The sequence below is a fragment of the Brassica rapa genome, chromosome A03, assembly GCF_000309985.2.
Source record: "Brassica rapa cultivar Chiifu-401-42 chromosome A03, CAAS_Brap_v3.01, whole genome shotgun sequence".
In the NCBI taxonomy this organism is placed as follows: Eukaryota; Viridiplantae; Streptophyta; class Magnoliopsida; order Brassicales; family Brassicaceae; genus Brassica; species Brassica rapa.
Genome location: NC_024797.2, coordinates 11,171,442 through 11,196,424, shown reverse-complemented (window position 1 = coordinate 11,196,424; position 24,983 = coordinate 11,171,442). Strand labels below are relative to the sequence as shown.

The 24,983-nt window shown below is 33.3% G+C and overlaps 4 protein-coding genes and 1 pseudogene across 4 annotated transcripts; all 5 read right to left on the bottom strand.

Moving 5' to 3' along the window:
- Positions 1 to 671: 671 nt before the first annotated feature.
- Positions 672 to 2,772, bottom strand: LOC103860064 (annotated as a pseudogene).
- Positions 2,773 to 4,100: 1,328 nt separating this feature from the next.
- On the bottom strand, positions 4,101 to 7,548 carry LOC103858125. The gene is made up of 5 exons (XM_033287302.1): positions 7,318 to 7,548; positions 6,182 to 6,343; positions 6,035 to 6,088; positions 5,312 to 5,458; positions 4,101 to 4,475 (listed from the first exon to the last, which is right to left on the bottom strand). The coding sequence occupies exons 1-5, from the start codon at positions 7,546 to 7,548 to the stop codon at positions 4,101 to 4,103; spliced, it is 969 nt and encodes a 322-aa protein (XP_033143193.1).
- An 8,008-nt stretch (positions 7,549 to 15,556) lies between these two features.
- Positions 15,557 to 18,445, bottom strand: LOC103858124. Its single transcript, XM_009135417.3, has 7 exons — positions 18,140 to 18,445; positions 17,986 to 18,072; positions 17,633 to 17,896; positions 17,385 to 17,549; positions 17,231 to 17,284; positions 16,998 to 17,144; positions 15,557 to 16,146 (listed from the first exon to the last, which is right to left on the bottom strand). Exons 1-7 carry the CDS (start codon positions 18,290 to 18,292, stop codon positions 15,766 to 15,768), a joined length of 1,251 nt encoding a protein of 416 aa, XP_009133665.1. The 5' UTR covers positions 18,293 to 18,445; the 3' UTR covers positions 15,557 to 15,765.
- Positions 18,446 to 20,677: 2,232 nt separating this feature from the next.
- LOC103858123 (pre-mRNA-splicing factor CWC25 homolog) lies at positions 20,678 to 22,682 on the bottom strand. Its single transcript, XM_009135416.3, has 3 exons — positions 22,366 to 22,682; positions 21,773 to 22,082; positions 20,678 to 21,662 (listed from the first exon to the last, which is right to left on the bottom strand). Exons 1-3 carry the CDS (start codon positions 22,551 to 22,553, stop codon positions 20,841 to 20,843), a joined length of 1,320 nt encoding a protein of 439 aa, XP_009133664.1. The 5' UTR covers positions 22,554 to 22,682; the 3' UTR covers positions 20,678 to 20,840.
- Positions 22,683 to 22,822: 140 nt separating this feature from the next.
- On the bottom strand, positions 22,823 to 24,784 carry LOC103858121 (protein ENDOSPERM DEFECTIVE 1). Its single transcript, XM_018657273.2, has 6 exons — positions 23,985 to 24,784; positions 23,726 to 23,845; positions 23,529 to 23,648; positions 23,368 to 23,457; positions 23,179 to 23,286; positions 22,823 to 23,090 (listed from the first exon to the last, which is right to left on the bottom strand). The coding sequence occupies exons 1-6, from the start codon at positions 24,738 to 24,740 to the stop codon at positions 23,016 to 23,018; spliced, it is 1,269 nt and encodes a 422-aa protein (XP_018512789.2). The 5' UTR covers positions 24,741 to 24,784; the 3' UTR covers positions 22,823 to 23,015.
- Positions 24,785 to 24,983: the final 199 nt, after the last annotated feature.

The window sequence follows — 24,983 nt, the reverse complement described above, 5'->3', positions numbered from 1 at the left end:
TAATTAGTGTCATCTTTGCATGTGTTGATTACAAATGAACAAGCAGTCGGTTTTGAGATTCTGACTTCTGAGTGTAAAAAAATTACGATTTTTTTTTAATAAAACTTTGTTTCAAGTAATTTGAAAGTATGTATTTAGTTTTCTGCTAATGGTTCACTTGCATATGTCTATGACGGATTCTATAAGTAACATGTAGAAATGGTGCAGATGTTATGTAGAAATGAATTATTGTTTGTTTATAAATGGTCCTAAAGTTTTGGGAGTTTTAAATAATTTGGTAAGAATTTTAATAAGACTTTCTAATAATTAAGAATTTTATTTATGTATAATAATTTTTAAAATATTTTAAATTTGTATACTACTACTTGTTTCATATTAAGTGTCATTTAACATTTTTTTCTTGTTACAAAAAATGTCATTTTAGAATTTAAATACAATTTTCAGCTTAATATTAATTACAAATATATTGATTTTATGAATAGTTTCATTTATCTCAAATACTATTAGTTGAACATATGTAATTAATAAAATGTAAATGTATTTCAATTATTTTCGTGTGAAAAATGTCAAAATGATATTCTTTGTAAAACTGAGAGAATAGTGGTTAACATTTATATGTCAAGAATTAGTTTTCAGTTTACATGGATTTGAAGAGCACTAGGAGACGAAAATAGTGACAAAAAGAGAGTGTCATGTGATACACACATCTGTTTTAAATTCCCAATATTCTTGGTTTAAGTAAATCAACCAGAGAGTTGCATAAAAAAGAAAAAAAAATCAGCCAAACAAAGTGGTACATAACTTATTTTACATTAAAAAAATACAAAGAAGGTGATAAATAACAAAGAATCAACCAAACACTTTAAAGAAAAAGTAAATAAATAGACATCATTTTTCATCACCAGCCCAGTTTCCTTTAAGTTTAGGTCCAGTAGGTCCATCTTCACCATACACTTCATCAGGAATCTTCTTCACCAAGTTAACAAAAGCCCTTTTCAAAGCCCCAAACAAAAACCTTTCAATCCTCTTAACATCATCTTCAACGCTATAATCAATTTTAGGTCCCCACTTCCTAAAATAATTCACCCACGGCGGCTCCACCACTCCTCCGCCTTCTCCACTATACTCAGCGGCAATCACCTCGTACCCTAACCCCGTATCAAACACCTTCTTACTCTTCGCCGTATCGTTCCTTATCCCAACCCCATCGTTACCTTGCAACACAAGTCCAGGCTTCGGATACATTGCGTGTCCATGAAGCGACGCGTACGCAACAGCCTTGTTGCTTCCTCCACCTTCTTGAAACTCTAAATCACAAGCGTCGATCCATTCTCCTCCGCTGTGCTGCGATAAGAACACTCTCCATAGCTCTCCGTTGAAGTTGCTTATCCTTAACGTCACGTGTTCCCAGTCTCCGATGTGCTCACCGATTCTCCCCAGCGGCAAGGTTATGAGTTTGACCTTGGCTCGTGCTGGGCCGTTGAAAGGGTAGAATACCCATATGGCTATGTCTGTGAACGTTGCTCCGAGCATTGGTTTGATGTGGAGATACGCTTGCGTGCTCTGCAAGTCACCTTTCTTCACTCTCTCTTTACCCTTTTTGTCTATAGGAAGGTCTAGCCAGTACGATCCGTCGTTAGCTCCGCCTTGTGGAAGATTCGCACCGTTAGGTTCGATGGGGTTAGGGTTTGATTCTTCGCCTCGCTTGTAAAGCAAGGCACCGTTGCTGAAGTACCAGTTAACTGAGGAAGGTAGATATTCTTCGTCCGGGTGGAGATAGATCAATGGAGAATACGTGTTGGACAAGACTCCGGTTTGGGAGCCATTAGGCATTGTAGAGAAATCTAGTTTCTTGTTCTTCAAGCAAGATAAAGATGAAGCAAAACTTTTGAGGTTGCCATGTGAATGTACCTACGCAGACCCCTGTAGCTTGTGTTCCTCTAATGGTTGGTCTAAGGGTTGATACTTTGACTCCGTTTGATCCCATATCGATGTATCAGCTTCACATTGTTCGGTTAAGTCGGACCGAACACAACGGACTTTGTCTAGAGGAGGCTTTTGCGAGGAGTTTGTGTATCCATCAGGGGCCACTGGCTCCCAGAAATAGCCAGGTCCGTCTTGTTTGGTCACGAGTGACTCGGTGTTTCCGACAAGGGTGTAATCTACAGGCGGTTTCAAAGTGTTGTTGCTTGAGAGATCTTTAGCTACGAGTACCCAACCGAATAGTTGACGGTTGTTTGGTTGTGCGTAGTAACCTAGAATGGAAAAACCGGTAGGGACCGAGGATGGTTCGAAGAAGGTAACTCCGAGATTGTCTGGTCCTCCTTCATAAGTAGACCAAACCTTGTTGAATGTCGGAACTTGGCTAACCTCAAGACCTCCCAAGTCAATGGTTCCTTTCGCAAACCCGCCACCTGAGGATGCAAGTCAAATCAAAATCACCAAACCAATAGTCAGAAAATAGAGTCAGGACGCCCTAAGACAAATCTTATTAATAAAATTTTATCTATAATTTGGGGGTCATAAAAATTATATATATTAGCTATTTAAAATTTGAAGAGCAAGACGAATGTTTTTTTTTTGACTGAGCAAGACGAATGTTTCATAAGGTTTTGTCATAAGGTTTTGTCGAGGACCGGCTCTGGATAGAAAGAGAAACAAGAAGAACCGATGATAATAGAAACCTTGAGTAAAAGTAGGCAATGGTGATGGAAACTTGAAGGTAGTTTCGACGGGAAGTGCTTTGAGAATCTTCTCTGATGCATCCGTGATTCAAAAACAGTTTCCCATTTTTGGATAACGGAACACAATTGGAAAGATTGATTTGAAGATAGTTTAACGGAAGAAAGGGGTTATATATATGCATTATCTTGGTGTCAATTACTTAGACTAATCAAGAATATAAAACGTAAACAAGAGAAGTTAATATTCAAAAAAAAAAAAAGAAGTTATAAATGCAAAATACGAAATGCGTAAAACATTGTAAACGAGAAAAAAAAACGCAAACGTAAACGTAGAAGTCAAAGCTGATCGACCAAATGGAAGGTGTCGTGCAGGGTTTATTCTAAACGTACCTAAGTTTATTATATCCTTCCTGTTCTTTCTTCTGCAATTCACATAACGTGCAAGGTAGAACTTGACATGTTGATGACAAGCGACAGCTTTGATTATAGTTTATCCAACAACAAAAAATGTGCTGCTTAATTATATACTAGTTAATGCTTTTTAAAAAACTTCAAATACAAAACAATTTGTTAGTATGTTTATCTGGTAACTAAAAATGGGTCATCAATAGCTAACACATCTTTAGAACGTGTACGCTATTAAGTTCAACAATCATAGAAGTCAAATAATGGAAAAGGTTGTCGCAACTCAACATTTTTGGAGGGCCCGCATGCATGATCGTGGTCAAATAATGTGGGAAAGTGATCTGTTCGGGACTCAAGCTCACTTGAAACAAAACTACACCTATGTAAAAAATTGAAGTTTCGGTTTTGGTTTTGACCCATACAATTTCTCTGATAGTCTGGTAATAGTCGATCTGACTATCCCATAATACTAGTAGGAAAACATTTCAAATTCAAATCAGATAATGTAGTGACCTTTGAGAGAGAAATCCATTCAATACCGGACCTAATCGGATCAGCTGATAAGCCATAAAAATATTTTTGAGGAAAATTTCATTACGCATTGACCGAATATCTCTCGTACGAGTACTTGGAAAAGAAAACATTTGCCTATCTAGTTAAACTAAGCTCTGGACATTGAAGGTTGCGACCAGCTCCACCATAGAAAAAGTAAGTTCCCACCTATGGCTAGAGTTGGATTAACTATAGCATTTGCGTAAGGGTGTCTCCCTTGGCCAGATAGAGAGCAATTAACTATAAACTGAAGATTTATCAAACACACATATTCTTGTTATTATTATTTTTTCAAATTATAGACATGTGAAAACTGAAAAGCTTTTACACACATAATATCAAGGAAACATAACCATGATGACGTGGACTTTTTTTTTTTCTTAAACCACGACTATCAGATGTTCTTATTTAAACCACACATGTGAAATACTTAAAAGCTTTGGCGCACACCGATCCAAATCAACGACAATTAGCGTTTCGACCAGGACCCCCATAGAAGAAATGATGCCCCCAATAAGAACTACCAGTACCTCCTGCTTTAATGTTATAACAGTTACCGTTACTTGCATAGGGATAAAGTCCTTGTGGTTCTCTCAGAGTATTTGCTCCATCAACTGTCTCTAGTTTCCTGAAATAACTCGCTTTCTTATACCATTCGTCTGCGAAATGGCCACTTCCCATGTCGGTGTTTGTGTGTCTCCCATCGGTCCTTTGGTTTACAATTTCACCTCCCCATTGAACTGTCGTAGCTCGATCTCCCAGAGAAGTGAATATATTGCCAGGCCAGTACCCGACATACTCTTCACCGATCATTAGCCACCAGTTTCCGCTGGACTAAAATAATTGACATTAATCCATTTTGGCTTTAGATGCAGATATAACTTCGGGTGGAACTCAAGTTACGTCTACTATATGGGCATCAAATTATACAATTCTATTATATGCCCTTGTCAAATGTGCACCCATATTTGTTTTTCCTTTTCGCTGGTTTTTTTAAAACTTAGACATTTGTAAGAAATTTCTGAAGATATTCTCATTAAATACAGAAAATTAAATTTTCAAACAAAATTATATTTGGTTTACATGTTCCATGAATACAAAATGTAACTCTTTCTAGAATATATTATATAGTGGATTAGAAAAGAAAAGTTCTTTACCTTTCGAGATATTTTAGTTAGTTTTCCTCTTTAATCAAAGATGTATGTTTTTGCTATTTTAAACTAGGAGTGATGAAGGGTTTTTAATATCTAGTTAATAATATGACATTAAGTAGAGCATTTTGCGATATTATATATTCATAAAACACATATCTTTTTGGTCTATGCCCCTAACTGAAATATTTTATCGATCCGCGTCCGTTGTTAATAAAAAATAAAATAAAAAGAGAAGACAGAAAATAATATTTTCTCCGTTCCAAAATGATGTATGCTTTAGATTTTTCACACATATTAAGAAATCATGTAAAATTTTAATTATAAATGCATTTCTTTTTGTTATTAGCTATTTCTCACAAAATTTAGCCAATTAAATATCAGTAAACATAATTAATATTTTCTTAGTTTACAATTTATTATTATTACATGCATTGAAAATATAAAAAATATATATTTTAGAAATAACTTTTTTTCTAAAACATATATCATTTTGAATCAGAGGAAGTATGTTAGTACCTTCCATATAAGCATGGGGAGGCCGTACTGAGCTCCGTCATATTGTGAGACCTGAGCGAAGGATCCACCTGGAGTTATCACTTTGCTCGTCTGAACAAAACCTGAACAGCCAGTGTTGTAGCAGCCTGTACTTTGGTAATAATCGCTCTGTTTCTCAAGACAATATAATTATGATTAGCTTAGTATTCATGGGTTTCCATTAAAACTAACGTATAGATTGTTTTAGAAGAAGAAAATAACAGAATTTGTGTAAATATTCGTCTATTGATCCTTTTATAATGGTTGAAGAAAGTTTTAAAATAAGATCTGCTAAAAAGCTTAGTGAAGTAAAATCAAAAGCAGAAAACACATAGCAGCCCTCAAAAGCTTTACTGTGCAAGAAAAAAAAAAGATTGTCATAAAAATAAGAAAGAGAGGCTGTTCATAAATCATAAGCAAAGCCAAAGTTAAGTCTACAGATTACCATTAAATTTAATTATCTATATATATATATATATGAAATCTTTCTTACGATAAAATTTTAAAATAGGCTAATGGCTTTTCTATGATAATATATTGGACTCTCATGAATGCTAGAATAATGGTGATATATATGTTTCCGGAACAAACAACAAACTTCAATCATGATAAGAACTCAAAAACTAGTGGCAGTCTATTTTTCTATCGATTAGGGTTACACATACACACACATATAATATGTATTTTATGGAAGAGGGAACTTACCGTCCAGTAAACAAACAATCTAAGATTGTTGTCACCATACAATACTGGACAAACCTATAAATTAAGCAAACAAAGGTCTTAGTTGAAAGTTTTTTGCATTTTAAGAATTAGATGTAATTAAAGATTGGAACGAAAGAAGTGCAAGACCTGCAAACCAGCTTCAATTGTGTTAGTATCATAGCCATCTCCAGACGCAAGCCAAGTCTGAGCCAAGCTGAACTCGTTGGGAACTTCAACTTCTGGTCTCCACATATTTATTACAAACTTTGTCCCGTAATAATTTCCCTTCCTCGAGTTCATGATCGCGTACTAAACCGGCTCCAAAAATTGGGAAAGTGTTAATGAAAAACTACAGATCTAATCATCAACGTTAAAAACAAAACCTGAAATTACAACTTCATTATAATTGAGTTGAGAAGCACGTATAGTATTTCATAAATTAACAAAAACGTCTAATGTAGAATATACACGGAAGAATTTTAGGTTTACCACTTTATCATTATTCATGAAATACTTTCTCTAAGTGACAAAAGACTCTTATACATTTGTTCTCTATATATATAATATATCATTATTTCAATAAATAAATAAATAATAAATAATTTTTTATGTTTTCGAATTATACTTTTTCAAATTCAAACTTTTTTATAATTTTTTTTTCAAAATTTCTTTTTAAAAATCAAAAATTATGTTTGAAACTATTTTTAATTTTTTTTAAGTATATATTTATATATTTATTAAAATCATAAATTTCATATTCCAAATACCCTACCTCATCCCTCAACTCTAAATCTAAATATGTTTTACACTTTAATAGTAAAGGTAAAAATAGTTAGTGTACACATGAAAAGTGGTACTAAGAATGTAGTATTTGTGACAATTTCACAATATAAACTTAGTTATAGACCATGTTACATGATTTATAGTAACTTAGTATAATTTTATATGGCATATATATTATATAAAAACTAATATAACAGTATTATTTGACACATAATTTGGAGATTTCTGATTAAGAGATATGACTAATGAGATAAGATGATGTAATAAAAAGATAGTAAAGAAACACGCATTTCGTCAAAGTATGTACAACTAGATGTTGTTTGTGTTTAAGGTTTATAAGTTATTTGTGTTTTCTGATGATAAGAATCACATGTTGCACAAAAAGTACTAACATAAATTTAGATATCTAATATTCTTTTGTTCTCATTGAAAAATATTTATCTAGCTGCACATGGCCACCAGTAAATAAGTAACACAAGGACAATGCATAAAAGGTGTACCTCATGGCCTTCTCCAGGGTTGCTCTGATGAGTCCCTTTCCCGAAACTCTTATGTCTCTTTTTCCCGAAACTCTCAATGGATTTTGATCGTAAGATATCTTCCTTCTTTGTTCTTCTTATAGGAACAGTGTTATCTGGACACACTCCATTCTTGTGCCACACCTGTGTTATAGCCTTTGCCTCTTTCTTGGTGAACGTAGAACCACCTTCCGGAACAAAACTCGGTCTCATCTACGTACGAAAACATTCTGTTACAACATAATCATGCATGTAACTAAAAAAAAAAGAGATCATAAACGAATACAAACCTGAATCGTATGGTTTTTAAGTAGAGGGTGGTCAAAAGCTGGTTGCTTAGTTATTGGAACACAGTCTATTATATCTCCATCTTCACTCTAAGAAATATTAATTAAAGCGAAAAATGAATCTCTTTTTTTTTCGTGAATATCCAAAGCATGAAGTTATGAAGCATTGGGAATCCCTATTATATTAAGTTAGAAACAAAAGTAAAAACTTAGGAGTACATTTTATGTTACTTATTTATCAGTTTCATCTCTGTTTACTAACAGTAAATTTAAACACTGCTAAATATAAAAAATTTCAAGTACTTTTGTCGATGAGAAATGAAAAATAAAACATGTAAATTAGTGATGAAATTCGCATGAGTACATATTTAAAGAATTATCTATACTATTTTACATTATGATGTCACATATTAAATTACTTTTGTATGGCAAAACAGCAACGAAATCTTATTTGAGACAATGTAATAATAATTAGCTATATGATTATTTTGGACACAAGATAGTATAAATTATGGAGTAAGGTTGGAGATGCTCTAACTAATACAAAAAAATAACATATAACTCCAATCTCATATTTCTTCATTCTTTTAATATACTACTACATTTTTTAACCGCGCTACGCGCGGATAAGATATTATATATATTTCTCAATTCTAAAAAATAATGTATAATATTATATTATATTATTTAAAAAATAGAAAATAAGACTACATAACATAAATATTTTTTTTTTATATTTTCTTTGTAGAAATCATTATGTTGTTTGATTGTTGTACTTAATTCACATATTTGCATAGATATTTGTGATAGATGAATAACTATATTTTTATTATCAGTAAATAATATATATTTATTATATAATATAAGAAAAATGAAATTATTTACTTTTTAACAAACTTGTCTCATGTTGGGGACTCGGTTATAGACATATCATATTCGAATGAAACATTTTAAGGGAGAGCACCCAACTTGCTTGTTGACACGTGAGGGAAAATAGGAGTCTGAGGTGGCAGGATTTACCACTATAACCCTATGGTAGTGATGGTTGGTCCCAGTACTCCTTCGAGTGCCTTTGTTTTACACTTATCAATCTTCTTAACAATAAGAAACAAATCTGAATATCAAAACAATATCTCATACGATCTCTTTGTGGAATAACTGCTCTGAAGAAATTGAATTTATGCATCAAAAAGGACTGGAAATAGATGTGCATATGTGTTATCTAAGTCAGCTTTACAAAAAACTATTTATAGTTCATATATCATTTATGTCCATCCTATTTTTTTGTCCATCATTTCTTAAACATCTTGAAATAAGTAATGCTAATTAATAATAAACTTTTTGCTCACAAAATAAAAATCAAATTTGTCTAATTATCGCTTAATTTGTCTAACTGATATATGTATTTCTCAATTCTAAAAAATAATGTATAATATTGTATTACATTATTTAAAAATATATAAAATATGACTACATAACATAAATATATTTTTTAAATTTTCTTTGTGGAAATCATTATGTTGTTTGATTGTTGTACTTGATTCACATATTTACATAGATATTTGTGATAGATGAATAACTATATTTTTATTATCAGTAAATAATATATATTGATTATATAATATAAGAAAAATAAAATTATTTACTTTTTAAACAGACTTGTCTCATGTTGGAGACTCGGTTATAGACATATCATATACGAAGGAGACATTTTTACAGTTATCAATCTTCTTAACATTGAAAAAACAAATCTACATATCAAAACAATATCTCATACGATCTATTTGTGGAATAACTACTCTGAATAAATTGAATTTAAGCATAAAAAAGGACTGAAAATGGATGTGCAGATATGTTATCTAAGTCTGCTTCACAAAGTACTATTCATAGTTCATATATCACTAATGTCCATCCTATTATTTTGTCCACCATTTCTTAAACATCTTGAAATAACTGATGCTAATTAATAATAAACTTTTTGCTGGAAAAAAATCAAATTTGTCTAATTATCGCCTAAATATTTTATTAATATGGTCTAAGAAGCTTTTAAGTGATATCATAGTTTAATTTATTAGTTTTTTTGTTAATTTTTAGAGGTTTTTGTATTTAAGATTTTTTTCCATATTAAGCTTCTATTTCTTTCACAGAATTGATATATATATATATATATATATATATATATCATAAAAATTACCATCAAATCAGTTTTACTTATTTATTATTTTGTTTTAACGAAAATACACTTTTTAAATAATTTAATTTAAAATAAAATTATATACTAATTTGCTGTATTTTAACAATTTCATTGATTTAATTAATTTGCTTTGGTGGATAACTTAAAAAGTTTTCATATGAATCGGGGAAAGCAAGCTTATATTGTTATATTATATTTATTTTGTGTATATAGAATCTATATATAATGATAGTGTAATAAATAAAGAACATTATTTTTTGTAAATTCAAAAAGATACATTATTACAATTTAAAATGAATCAAAATTGAATAAAATGGTAATTAAATATTTGTAAATCTAATTGTTTAGTTGGATTCTCATGAAAAAAAATCGATTGGTTAAACAAATGTTTCAAAATTTGTTGTGGTATTGTTTTGTCTATAAATTATAAAATTTATTGAATTAATATATTTAATTATTGCATCCTTAAATAATATTTTATTAAGACATTAGGAAAATATGTTTTGAGTTGTTTTGTCAAATTGTACAAAAATCTATGCTTTTTCATATTTGTAACTTCAAAAATATACATTATGATAATTTGAAATTAATCAAAATTGAATAAAATGGTAATTAAATATTTGTAAATCTAATTATTTTTTTATCTTGTTTAGTTGGATTCTCATGAAAAAAAATCGATAGGTTAAACAAATGTTTCAAAATTTGTTGTGTTATTGTTTTGTCTATAAATTACAAAATTTATTGAATTAATATATTTAATTATTGCACCCTTAAATAATATTTTATTAAGACATTAGAGAAGTATGTTATGAGTTGTTTTGTCAAAATTTTACAAAAATCTATGTTTTTTCATATTTGTCACAAAAATTTATATGTTAAACTTACTTTTACAAAATTCTTAACTTTGTCACGAAAACAAAAATCTATGCTTTTTCATATTTGTCAACGTTCTCACACTTTCTAAGAATATATTAGCTTAGTCACTTACTTATATTTTTTTTAAAAACAAAGTATCGGAGTCTTGAAAGTTGAATTCATATTATTGTAAATGTACATAAGAGTTTGTGATTATATACTTAGTGGTTCTTGTATATGTGTCCAAGAAAGTTTCAATGGCTTAGTGGTAACTGTCCTATATATTTATCATACTAACCCGGGTTCGATTCTCACATTCGCTTTGTTTTTTTATTTTTTACGAAAAATAAATAGGATGACATGGCAATTTCGGATTCTCTGATTGGTTGATTTTTCTATCCTATGTGGACATCCTCTCCATGGCTTATATGCCCCTTTTAGTATAGTATAGATTTTCCGCACAACAGAAATTAATACTCTTTTTTGTAACCGCAGAAAATAATACTTTCTTGTTTAAATACCTTAATGGATTTATGAGCAGGCTTATTGAGCCGCTTCAAAAGTCTTTGTACTTTGATTTCTTGTTGATCGGATAACTGTTTTCCATAAACACAAGGAGAGGCTATCACTGTTATCACCACCAGAGCTACGGTGTAACCAACCATTCCCATCACAAGAATGCTTATAGTTCCTTACTTTTAATTTCTGAATCAACTACCTTTGGAAGTTTGTATTTTTATCAACTACTCCTTGGAGTTTAAATAGAGGGGAAGAATGCACATATATTCTACTATTAATTAAGAAATTAGCGCATAAATGATCATGTTATTAATTTCTCAGTGGTGATAATCATAATACAATATGGAAATAAAACATTGACCCATGACTTAAAGCATAACAGCAGAATCAAAATTTATAAAACTAAGAAAAAATAAATCAATATCTAAGAATATTTCATTTTACGATTTAATTAAATGCCAAAGTAAGGTCTTAGAGGTAAAATAATTGATTTTCTTAATTTTTAAATCGAATAAATAAGTCTTTCTTTTGAAACATAATCAAATAAATAAGTTTTTTCGAAAGTTACTGACTGAAAAACTGGAAATTATATGGTTTACAAAAAAAAAATGCAATATTTTAGGATATCCATTCTGCACTCACTTGTTTAAGTCATGGTCAATAAACCACTGTGTTATTCTCGTAATCACTTAGAAATCTTGTGATAGGTTTTTAAACTTAGTGCTTATAAAGACCTTATCACTATCTTATGACAGATTTTCTCTGAGTTTAGTGCTAAGAAACCTTATATTCTTGTGATATATTTGTCAGTGGTAAAACTGCACAAGTCAAGAAAACAATTACCTGTATACGGTAGAATGTTCTTCAGTGAAGATATTTTAAATTTTATAATATCGAGTCTAGTTAATAATAAGGTCTCTCATAATAATCAGCATGCATTCTATTTTTATTTAACAAAAATCGTTTGATTGTAACGCGCATAAAGAGTCAAATTAAATATAAAATTCAAAAGTATTATAAGAAAATAGTTTAACAATGAGGCAACTCAAGTAAGAAATCAAAATAAAATTTACATATAACATCGTAACAAAGAACTAAGGTAGATTTTTTTTCTGAAGCTAAACAGAATATATTCTGTTTCTAACAAAAATCTATTCTGAAAATGATATAGGTGTGAAATTATTAAATACAAATGACTAATTTGGTAAGGTAAGAGTAATAATAATTTACTAATTATTATTTTGTGGAAGCACCGTAGCCTATTGGTTAAGGTTTAAAGACTTCTACACCCAGGTCTGGGGTTCGAATCCCAGACTATGCAATTTATTGCAGATTACAGGAAATCCAGGTTTCAAGTCCCGGAGGAAGCGGTTTATTCAACAATTATGCAGACTACAGAGGAAAAGGCTTGCATGGAATCTCAACATGGTGCAAGTAAATCTGGCCAGACGTGGATCTTCATAGGACGGCTCAGGTGATGCAGTTAGGCGTAGGTCTTCGTAAGGCAGGTAGTATTGTCGGTTGTCGAATCGTCTATGTAATCTTTCCTATATCATAATTGTAAGATCGTAATAAATCAGCGTTAAAAAAAAAAGAGTAAATAAAACACACTCATCGAACAATCCGAAAATACACTATATATTTAACAAAGTTTTGCTTTGATATTGAAATATGGTAAGTTTTTGCCTTAAGAGAAACAATCTTAGGTAATAATCGCAGTGTCTCATATTATTCAACTTCACTGGCTCCTCTACTTCTTTCATATACTCCTCCGCAACAACCCTAAACCTATAAATTAAGACAAGCAAAGAAAAGAGTTAGTTACGCCTTTTGCATAAGAACAAAGTTGTAGTGAAGAAGAAATTAAGGGACAATGATATCCACAAGACCAGCAGCAACCCTGGAGAGAAGTTATGGAAGCATAAGCTTCCGGCCCTGTATAAAATATATAAAGTTTCGGCCAATTTTTCAACGTTTCTAGTATCTTAGTTAGTTAAAATTTGTGATTATATAATGCTAAAGGTACCAGTTTCAAATCCTCTAAACAACATTTTGAACCATTTATTTTTACAAGCCCTTAAATTCTTTGTTGTGCTTCCATCCTAAATTATTTTGGACTTTCTTAAGGCCGGGTCTGCACAAGACAACAATACTAGCTCATAGATGTGTGTGCATAGAGACGTACCTTATGACCTATTGTTGGATCAAAGGTTGTAGTTCTTGGGATGGTCTGATGAAATTTTCACCCAAACCTCTCCATGGATTTGGTCTTAAGATATCTTTCTTCTTTCTTCTGATGAGAACAATGTTGTTGGGACACTCTCCAGTCTTGTACCAAACCTGATTATAGCCTTTGCCTCTTTCTCGGTGTACTTAAAATTACTTTCTGGGTTGAAACTCAATTTCATTTATGCGCATAAATTTTACATCACAAGTGATTCAAAATCATAGTATTCTAACAATAGATAACAAAGGAAAATGATAAAAATCAGTGTTGGCGGCATCTAAGTGTCCGCCTAATCAGCAAATCGTACTTAAATGAAACGATTAAAAAATTTGGTATAAACGCACACTTAATTAATTATCTCATATAAAGCGCCTAACTGTCATCTAGCATTTTCTGAACATTGGGAAAAATAATTAAAACCATAGACTTTATTTTTCAATTCTGATGTCAACTTAAACCTAAACCTCTAACAAACAGTATCGTCCATATGTAATGGATTTTCCACGTCTACTCACTTGACATGGAAGCATCGTCCGTGCGACGGACGATGCATTAATTTTTTGGAAGTTTGAAAATTTGTTTATTAACCCTGCAATCACCACGAGACATTCCCAACGCTTTGATCTCACTCACACGATACCAAAAATTACATCCCGCTAAGTCATCTATCTTTCCATCAATATAGATAAACCATGCTTAACCATGAAGTTATAAACGGATGTATGACTGAAAAAGTAAGTGCACTTTGATGACATAGACCGTCAAATCATTTTTTTAAGTCTTTTTACATAAACCACAAATCAGGATACTACAATTAGTCCCTTCTCAAAGAATGCAAATCCTCAATGTGCCTCATCGTGATCCTTGTTAGTGTGAGCCCACACAAGAGGTCCATACTCATTTGGGTTTAGTTTTGATACCAATTATAACACTCCAACCACTCACGAATAATGAGCCTCCTACACCCGTTCACTCGGCCTGTGGATCCGTCGTTATTCTATACGACGGGAGGTTGTTAATTTTTCAGAAGCTCTAAAACTTGTTTACTGACCTTGCAATAAACATATAACTTTATAGTAGGTCACTCATCCTTCTATTACTCCAACTAAAACACGTTGAACCCTGAAATTTTAAACTGATATATGATTGAAAAAGTAAAGTTCACTATGATTAGTTAAATCGATTCTTTTAAACCTTTTTAATATATATCATAAACCGGGATGTTACACATTTTTACTCATTTGTTATGTTATTATAACATAAACTTGTTCCATTTTCATTTTGAGGAGGAAATATATAATCGTTGGAAAAGATCAAGAGGTGACAAGTAGCAACTTCACCGATGATGTGAGGAAACAATTGGTGGAAGAACCGGATATGGCGTTAAACTCACCAACATCTTATCTTCAAAACTCACTATAGAAACATATATATTCCTAAGTTTATGCTGATGTTTACGTTTATATAAAATGTACTATTCAACAACGAGGTCCATTACAAATAGCTTACGATAGTAACGCCCAGTAGGTTGTCACAACATGATGATGATGAGATTTCAGCTCAGTTACCGTATAGTCGTATTTACATTCGTAGCTTTTGGTTAACCCGGATCATCGTTAACAAAACTATGAAATCACATTTGACCAAACGATAAGTAATTAACCAAACTAAACCAGTTGTATAAATGTAACCTAGGCTTCAACGTTATCTGTATCAATTCTATCATTGTTTTTTCTTATCAAATAAAATATTGTCATTTGTTTTGTTTTCTTTTGTTTTTGGTAAAAAGATTATCATTTGTTAGTCTGCCATTCCGCTTGAGGTCACGAGCTTGTAATTGCACCAGGTCATTATTAAATCTAGACATGAATGTATATGATACGATTGGTACATTCTTTTGTTGATTTTTCATTTCACACCATTGAATACTTTCTTAAATTAATTTAATTCACGTACTTTCTTAAATTAATTTAATTCACGTACTAATGTTAAACTGATTATACTTCTCGATTAAGAACTCGTCAACGGATTCAAGTCAACTCTCTTCTGGTTTCTGGGTCCACGTTATCTGTTGACTTTTTAGAAAAGGCTATCACAATTCGCAAGATAGATCTCCTTGTGTATTTTTTACCGCTCATATACAAAATAAATATCATTCATTAACTGATCATATAGATTTCAGTATACATGTGACAATGTTCTTTATAGAAATTTATCTTCTCTACACACCATAGAAACAAACGATAAACCACTCTTGCAATCTGAAACCAATATACTTATGAATGTGTATATATAATAATGTTTTATACAGTTGATGATTAATTTGGAATGATCTAAGTAGACATATCTTAAGGGCAATTAGGGTTTCGGCCTGGACCACCATAATAGAAGTGACTTCCCCAAGAACCTCCACTGCCACTCTTCACATTGTAGCAGTTCTCTTGATCAGTGAACACTTGAAGATTTTCAGGGCTTCTCAGCTCATTTGATCCGTCAACTACTTGAATGTTCTTGAAGTAACTAGCTTTGCCCCAACCTTCCTCTGCGAACCTCCCACTTCCCATCTGAGTGGTAGTGTGTTGTCCTTCCTCAGACTGTGAGTTAACCACTTCACCTCCCCATTCGATCATCGACGCACTTTCTGATAAGTAAGAGAAGAGAGAAGCTGGCCAGTATCCTATTATGTACTTCTCTCCAAATTGTAACCACCAGTGTCCTTCTTTTGGATCCTGGGAGAAAAAAAACCAAAATTCCTCAAACCAAAACTAAACCGAAACGGAATGGTCGAATTAGTTTTATGCCAAACAAACAGAACATAACTAAAACATTTTTTTCATTATGTTACATATTAAAGGTAGGTGTAGTTATACAACACATATTCTCTATTAAAAGAGAAGTATCATTTTTATCTACTATTTAGAAGTCTACTAGGCTCATTTCATTAATCACATAATATGACATAATAATTAATAAGAATATTAATAATAAATTAATTTTAACTATATATTTGAATTTTATTTTCAGTTATAACAAAATCTGTTGAAAAAAATCTAACAAAACCCTACTAAATTTTTAAATAATTTTTATTAAATATTGCATTAATTAATTTCGTAATTAAGTAATATAATACTTTCATTTAAATAAATTATCATCTACCACTAAAATGAGTTCAAATTTGTTAATCGTGTCAGATTTTTTTTATACAAATGAAGTTATTAACATATGTTAAAAATTTATTTCTACAGCTATATATTTTCAAAAATCATATGTTGAAAAAAAAATTTTATTTGATTATTTGAAATTATGAAAACTCGAAAACGTAATAAAAAAGGTAAAATGTATAAAACAAACTCCTATATTAATAAAGTAATAAGAAATCTAAATAATAAAATTAAAAAGTTATAAAATACATAACACTAAGATATAAATTATATATTTAAATTTATATAATAATATCAAAATTAAATATTTATAAAATGAAAATATGCCCGCACGATGTGCGGGATAAACTCTAGTATTATATTATATAGTATTAATTAACTAAGTTATACAAAATATAGGATTCTGGTTGTTGGTTTACCTTCCAGATAAGTATTGTAATGTCATACTGAGAGTCTCCAAAGTTTGACAGAGGTGAGATTGATCCACCCATTGCAATCTCCCTATTGATTTGAACAAATCCTGAGCACAGAAGATTGTAGCAGCCTGTTCCTTGGTATGCATCACTCTGTTTTTTTTCACAGGGGAGACAAAAGAAATGATTCTTCAATATACTAAAACACTCATAGAGATAGAAAATACTCACAAACTTACAGTCCAATAAGTGAAGAGCCTAGTGCGACTATCACCATACAATTGTGGACTGACCTGAAACACACACACAAGTCTTTGAATTAGGAACACAAAACTCTCTTTTTTTTTATATATTACAAGAAACCAAAAGGCTGTTCAAGAAGAGAGGAATCACCTGCCAGCCAGCTTCAATACTATTAAGATCAGAGTTGAAGTTTCCACCCAAAACCCAAATCTGAGCTAAGCTAAACTCATTAGGCATCTCAACATTCGGTTTCCACACATTAATCTTCGCTTTAGCACCGTAGAAAACTCCATCTTCCACATACATTATCGCGTGCTACATCAGATACAAAGAGATAGAAACGTTGTTAATGATTCACACACAACAACTAACGCAATTGCATAAGAAATGAATATTACCTGATGACCATTTTGTGTAAGGACACTAGCTGGCTCATAAGATTTACGCTTAAGGATACTCTTCTGATTCTTCATACCGAACTTCTCGACGGAACTCGCTCTGTAAAGATCTTGCTTTGTCGTTCTTCTGATGGGAACTGTGTTCTCTGGGCATTTCCCATTCACATGCCAAAGCTGAGATATAGCACTAGACTGCTGGTTCTTGGTGTTGGATGAAACTTTACTCTCACCAAAGACACTCTCTGGGTTGAAACTTGGAGTCATCTATAAACAAACCCATTAAACATTGTCGGAACAAAAGAAAAAACAGAGTCTGTCGAACTGAGAGAGGAAGAAGAGAAGAGGTTATAGACCTGGACCGTGTGGTTAATGAGGAGAGGATGAGATAAAGCTGGTTGGTCGGTGACTGGGACACAATCGATAATATCTCCATCTGGGCTCTGTTCCAAACCAGAGATTATTGCGGAAACTCAGACAAAAACAGAAACTTTTAGTGAAAGTATTTACCTTTATGGATTTGAGAGCTGGCTTGTTGAGTCGTTTCAAGTGGGTATGGATTTTAAGATCGGAAAACCCATTTTCGCCGGAGACGGCTGAAGGGGTGAGAATCACCACCACCGTCATTAACAGAGCAAGCGAGAAGCTAACAACCTTCGCCATGGTCAACGAACACACTGAAAAGGTGTAAGCTTTTCTTACAGAGAGAGATTCTTGGGAGAAGAGAGAAGAAGAGAAATTTTTTTTTTAATTTATTTAAGAGATTTTTGGATTGGAGTGGGATTGCGTTTGGTTCTGGGCACTAACCTTCACAAAGGACATAAATAGAGACAAGGTGAAAATTTAAATTTTATTTTGTCAGAATCTTTTCTCTGTAATAATTCATTTTATTTTATTTTAAATAGTATCTTTTCTTTTTACTTTCAGCTTTTATAGATAAAGGAGATTTATTTTTACTGAGTGGAACATTCTATTCTTCTGACTCATTATTGGGATTTTAAACTTTGCGTTCCCGAGTTCAAATCTTTTTTATATACTGACATCATAAAAGTTAAATTGATTGTAATCATAGTAAATAATTTTTGACATAATGTGTTATATCATTGGAAGGATCAAATGAAAAATATCTACATTATTCTTTTTGTTTTCATTATCTAATGAGGCCTATTAAAGATTAACAGAAAGGAAATTATTAGCAACTTTAAATGGTAATTTCTCATCATAGTGAATAATTTTTGACATAATGTGTTATATCATTGGAAAGATCAAATGAACATATCTACATTATTCTTTTTGTTTTCATTATCTAATGAGGCCTATTAAGATTAACAGAAAGGAAATTATTAATGATAGTTCTCTTCTAACTTGTTTTTTTTAATCATCCGCTAGTTACGTAAACAAACCATATTTTATAATCCACAGCTTCATATCTATCATAATATACTTGTAGTAGTAATTCAAACCTTTAACATACGGTATTGATATTGGTAACGAAAACAAAACAAATTTAGCAAAAAACAAAAACAAAAAATCATGAGAATATTTAAATTACTGAATCAGCTATTCAAACAATTTCCCACTGCAATATGGTCACTATTTTAGTTTCAAAAAAAAATATGGTCACTATTTTAAAAACATTTTAGTATTTTTTTCATAGTGTACAGATTAGAAAGAAAGAGCGCTGATTGGGTAGGTGAAGTGAGAGCACCCACAACAATGTGAAAAACAGAGTAAAGTCAAGAACGAAGCCACTAATTGTCGGTTAATAATGTTATTAGGGAGACAAAATGACAATACATCGTCTCAAATCACAATCTCAACTCCCCCCACACCTTTCTTTTTCCATTCTGTTACCATCTCCATTCCCTACTTTCTATTTCTCTTTTTATAAAGCCGACTCATGTCCAAGGCCATTAAATTATTACTGGCCAAAACACTTGTTTGTCTAATTCTATTTATAAATTTTCATCAAAATGTAATATGGTATTTTAAGTTTTTTCTTAAAATATAAATTTGATGTGCACCGCCACAGTATATATATATATAATATATGAATTTGCAAATTGCACTCCCGTATTAAAACTATATGTTGTTATTAATAAGAAGAAATATCACAATTTTTTTTTTAACATCAGAGACAGTTTACACGCAAAAAGAAACGAAATGTAAGGTGATGTTCAAGAGTTAAATTTTCTATCTTGGTTTTGTAAATTTGTAGGGAATAAAGAGTGATGAATATTCATGCTCAATAAATGCTTTTTTAATTTATGAGTGTTTCCTTTCATTCCAGGTTCAAAACTCAAACTGTCATGCAGGGTCAATATATTCATGAATGGTGGCATCTTAAACACATTTCTTATAACACGCATTCGTGATAAAAATAATAATACTATAATTACAAACACAAGCAAAATAAACACTTCTGCGCATTGTTGCCTACTATATATAGTTCATAAAGTCTAACAACTTGGTTTAAACATCCTACCTTTGAGTCATTTCACAAAATTACACATTCCTTATCAAGGAAACGGTATAAACAGAAAAAGAGATAATGACATCATTGTATTTGTACATATTAGGCTACACGTGAAAGTTGAAACCTCCTTGCAAAGCTTCTGCAGTCAAATGTCCTAATCTTTGAAAACAAAGTGAAAGTTAAAACCTCACACGACAAAACGTTTCCATAACAACCCAAATCGTTTGTGTTTCAAAAAAGTGTTTCAAAAAAAAACAACCCAAACCGTTTTTTTATGTTTGCATTGCAATTTTCAATTGTTATAACATACCAACGATGTTTATGAAAACTATTATGCGACAAGCATACGCCAAACATTAATTTCTGGACAATAACCTTTTCATACTTGGAAGGTTGAGAAAAAAAAAGTATTCAAAAAAGACAGAGAGTGGCTTCATCTCGTGGTTTCTATAAAGGAGCCAAAGTGGAATATTGGAATATTATGCTTAACTACCTGTCACGGGTATGTATTGTCTATTTGACTCGTACCACATTTCAACGTCCCACTAGCAGTGAACTGGACCACCCCAAAATTGGCTACGTAATGGGTCTTAAGACTATTGTGCCTCACATATCCAAAGTCCAAAGATAAAAAGCTTTTCGTTCCAGTAATCAAGACAACTTTCTTTTCTTTTTTTTTACTACAATTTTGTTACATTTCAAAGACGCAAAACCTTGTTGTGTTGGAACACATCATTAGCGGCGAAAAGCATTGCCTTCAGCTTCATTTCCACGCTGTGAATAATAGCTTCTGCGACGCACACTTTCTTCAATAGTCGAGCTCCCACCTTTCTCAACTCCATACACACTTTTATTAGCCTCGTCCAAAAAGCTTTTCCCAGTAGAGATTTTGTTCTTGCTAGCTTCCACTGCATCTGTTTCATCAGCTTTCTTCAATCTTCTCCATCTCTGCTCCTCATGCACCTCTGCATCCATTTGCATTTGCTTAAACCTAGCAGCTCTCTCTTCCTCCGATAGTTTAGAGCCACCACCATCCCGCCTCCTATTCTGGTATCCATTCTCCCTCGAGGGGTGCTTCCCATTGTCTAAATCCTCTGTTTTCCTTTTTCTATCCTCTTGAGACCGATACTTCTCACTTGATCTATTTTCGCTCCTCTTTGATTCATCATCCACATCTGACCTCCGTCTCTCATAGTGCTTATCGTGACCTTCTCTTCTTTTGGACTCATCCTCTAAGTCTGACCTTCGTCTCTCATAGTGCTTATCACGCCTGTCCCTTCTTTTGGAATCATCCTCTGGTCTTTGTCTCTCATAGTGCTTACAATAACTTTTTGACTCTTTGTCTAAATCTGACCTTCGTCTCTCATAATGTTCATTATGATCCACTGTTGATCTGTGATGATGGGACTTTCTTCCGTTCTCTTCACCAGAATCTTCCTCAGAATCAGAGTGATGTCTAGATGAAGTTTCGTTACGATGCTGCTTTCCACTTTTATGTTTATGCCTTTTCTTGTGCTCTTTTGTGTCTCCATCTTTACCCTCTCCCTTTTCTTCCACCTATAAATAAGAAAATTCTCCAACAGGTCAGTAAAGTCAAACAGACAAACAATATTCAATAGGAGTACCCTTTTATGTACATGAACAATAGAGGGGGAAAACAAACTTACAGATTTACGAATAAGAGCCATCTTCACAGGGTTATTCTTGATTCTAGCGAGAGCTTCTTGCTCGCGCTGCCTGATGAGAAGCAAAGGGTCAGAGTGAAGCTTCCTCCAAGAGTCATTAGCAGAGGGCGTCTTATCCTCAAACAACGCACCAGGAGCCGAAGGATCTGGCTTCTCACTAGCACCTTTACCAGCATCAGCAGCATTAGCTAAAGGCTGCTCTTCTTTCTGAAACGACACACCTGAACCACTCGCACTCCCTTTCCCTACAGCTAATCCTGAATCATACAGAAACTCCAATCTCTCTTGCCTCCTGCAAGATGATTAAAAATACTATTTTTAGAATGACCAACAACTCCAAATCACCCCAAATCATAAGAAACGAACTCCAAACCCTAAACCCTAATTCTAAAGTTTATATACCAAAAGATCCGATTTTTCGAATGACCCACAACTTCAGATTACCAATTCTATCACATTCACTAGACGAATCGAAAACCAAATCATAAGACACAATCTCTAAACCCTAACCCTAATTTTGAAATTAGACACAGTTAAAATCAATTGGGATCGAGAGAAGATAAAGGAAAACTTACGGGATGAGACCGGCTTGTTCCTGGAGAGCGCGAAACTCAGAACGTTCCTTCTCCTGGACGATTTGGAGACGAAGCTCCTCGAGCTTTTTCTGCTCGGCCTCTTGTTTCTGCTCGGCCTTCCACACGTTCTCGATGTTACGGAGACTCCCCGTATGCCATCCCTTCTTGTTCAAAAACTTCATCCCCATGATTGCCCCTTTTCTCTTTCGATCGCTTCAAAAATTCGGGTTTGCTTTTTCTCTTTCGTTATTCGAAATCTCGCCGGAGGGTTTAATTTTATAGCTCCGCCTCCGCCGACTAAATCCTGATGGATATGTGATTAAATCAGATCCGTTCGTTTTAAAATCCTTATTTTTGGTTAATGGGCCGGGTGTTGGGCTCCTTGCGATACTGGTTTACTACAAAATTAATGTAATTTGGATCCGGTTTAGCTTGGTTTAACTCATTTCTTGGATCATTTCTCCTCCAAGACTATATACTAACAATCTGAAAGAAGAAAATATATTTACTAACAGTAACATATATTTTTATACACATTATACAAAGCCTTATTGTTCGAAATTTTATTATTTCCCGCAAGAATACTTGAGCTTCAATGCTTGTGTGTGTGCTTGACCGTATGGTAAAGGTAACCTTCTGTGTAGAGATCATCAAACAAAATGTTTACTCCCTTGGAGTTCATACTTCTGCTGAATAAGCTGACTTCTAAGATAGCATTCTTCGATCTGCAGAAGAAGAAGAAAACACTTCAGCCTTCAGAAATTGAAAAGAAACAAAGGTTTATGTCAAAATCTATGTTACAGTTTCTCCTACATGTGATGAATGTGACTTAAGCAATCCAACTCCACAGTCTTCTGCTGATGCTTTTGCATTGCTGCTTACTCTAGCTAGTTCGGACATCAACGGCTCCATCTCTTGTGTCTGCAAAGTGCATCAAGGAAGTTGTTTCAGTTTCAACATTTGTTCATGTTCATTTCTCGTGTTAAACACATTGATAAGTACCTTCAGCAGAAAGTTTCCAATGTTTTGCACAATGCCTTCCATAGACTTGGAGGCAACATCGAGTGTTTCAGCTAACTCTTTAGTCTCAACCTGGTTTTGAGAATCAAGCATTTAGTGGGGGAACAAGTTCTTCTTATTTAATCTAAAACCACAATACATACTTTGATATCAGCATCAAGAGGGAGCCGCAACGAAGCATTCAATAAAGCTTCAGATGTTTCCGATACTGAAGTTAAGTATTCTTCTTCAAGAAGAGTTTCCCATTGTTCTAAATAAGGAATCTGCATAGAGTTAAAACAGTTTAGTCACCAACCAAACATTTGTTGATGTAACAAGTACTGTCTTCAATCTGACTTACTTGAGACTCCACAATCTCCTTCACAACTTTCGCTCTTAATAATCTTTGCAATTCTAAGCGTTTCTTCTGTACAGAGTCGGAGAGCTCTGACATTTTCAAACCGAGCGAGTAAAACATCATCTACAAGAAAGTTAATTCAACCATTAAAGATAAATACTTTTGCTAGTTCTGACATAATCCTTAAGATCACCACCATTATATAGAATTTAACATAAACCACGTCAAATTCATGCTGAACTATCTACCAAACACAACTGACCTCGGCTTGAGCTTTCTGAGATTGTGTTTTGACCTGAGCACTTGCATTTGCGAATCTCCACTGTAAGTAGCGGTTATGAAGCAGTTTCAGACAGTGTGCATCCACTTGTTGTCCTAAAGCTTTCTTCTGTCTCTTTGTACCGGCTTGACTCTTCGAGTTAGGTGCCACGGGAGGCAATGACGAACCTTTAAGCGACAGTGAAGCTCTAACGTCATGGCAAGATGAACTCAAGGATCGGCGAAGAGGTGAGGAGGCGGGAGTGTTGAAGAGCTTTGCGTGATCTGAGCCGTTGGATTTCTCTCTGTCGTAGTCTTCTTCACCGTCCGTGGAGACAGATAACCGGAGAAGCCTAGCCGCCGCTGAGGAGGTAAGCAAACGCTGTTGGTTCAATCGAGATCTGGACGGAGGAGGTAGCATCGTCGTCGGAGTGTCGAGACGGTTCTCTTTCAACGGCTTTGATCGTTTTTGTTGAAGAGGAAAAGGCGAGTGTAGGCTACGCGCAGTCTCGGAAGATCGGTTCTCACCTCCGTCTGATAATTTTAACTGCCGTCTAGACTTCTGGTGCTGTTGGTGATTGTGGTTAAGATGCCTCGGAGAATTTGAATGGAGATCTCCGCCGGAGGAGGAAGAAGAAGAAACCGGAGACATGAATCTCGAGCTGACTTCTCTCACTCTTGGCCGCCGCGTTGAAGGCGGAGGAGCCGGCGCCGGTGTCGATGGATGCTCTTGAACAGACCGGCCGGTTCTCGCTTCCATTGCGATCGACTAGAGATTAACCAAACCGTATTTGACTATCTTCGAAACCTAGAACAGAGGAGGAAGAAGAAAAGAGACAATTTGGGAAGTAGCCGTTGTGTAATGATGACAAAGCACTTCTTGTCTGAACGACAGGTTCATCAATTAGTTAATGGGAACTTCAATTAATCAGATTACGCCTGATTACTGTTAATGGGCCTCTAACTAATGGGCCTAATAAAAAGCGTCGAGTTATTAAATTTA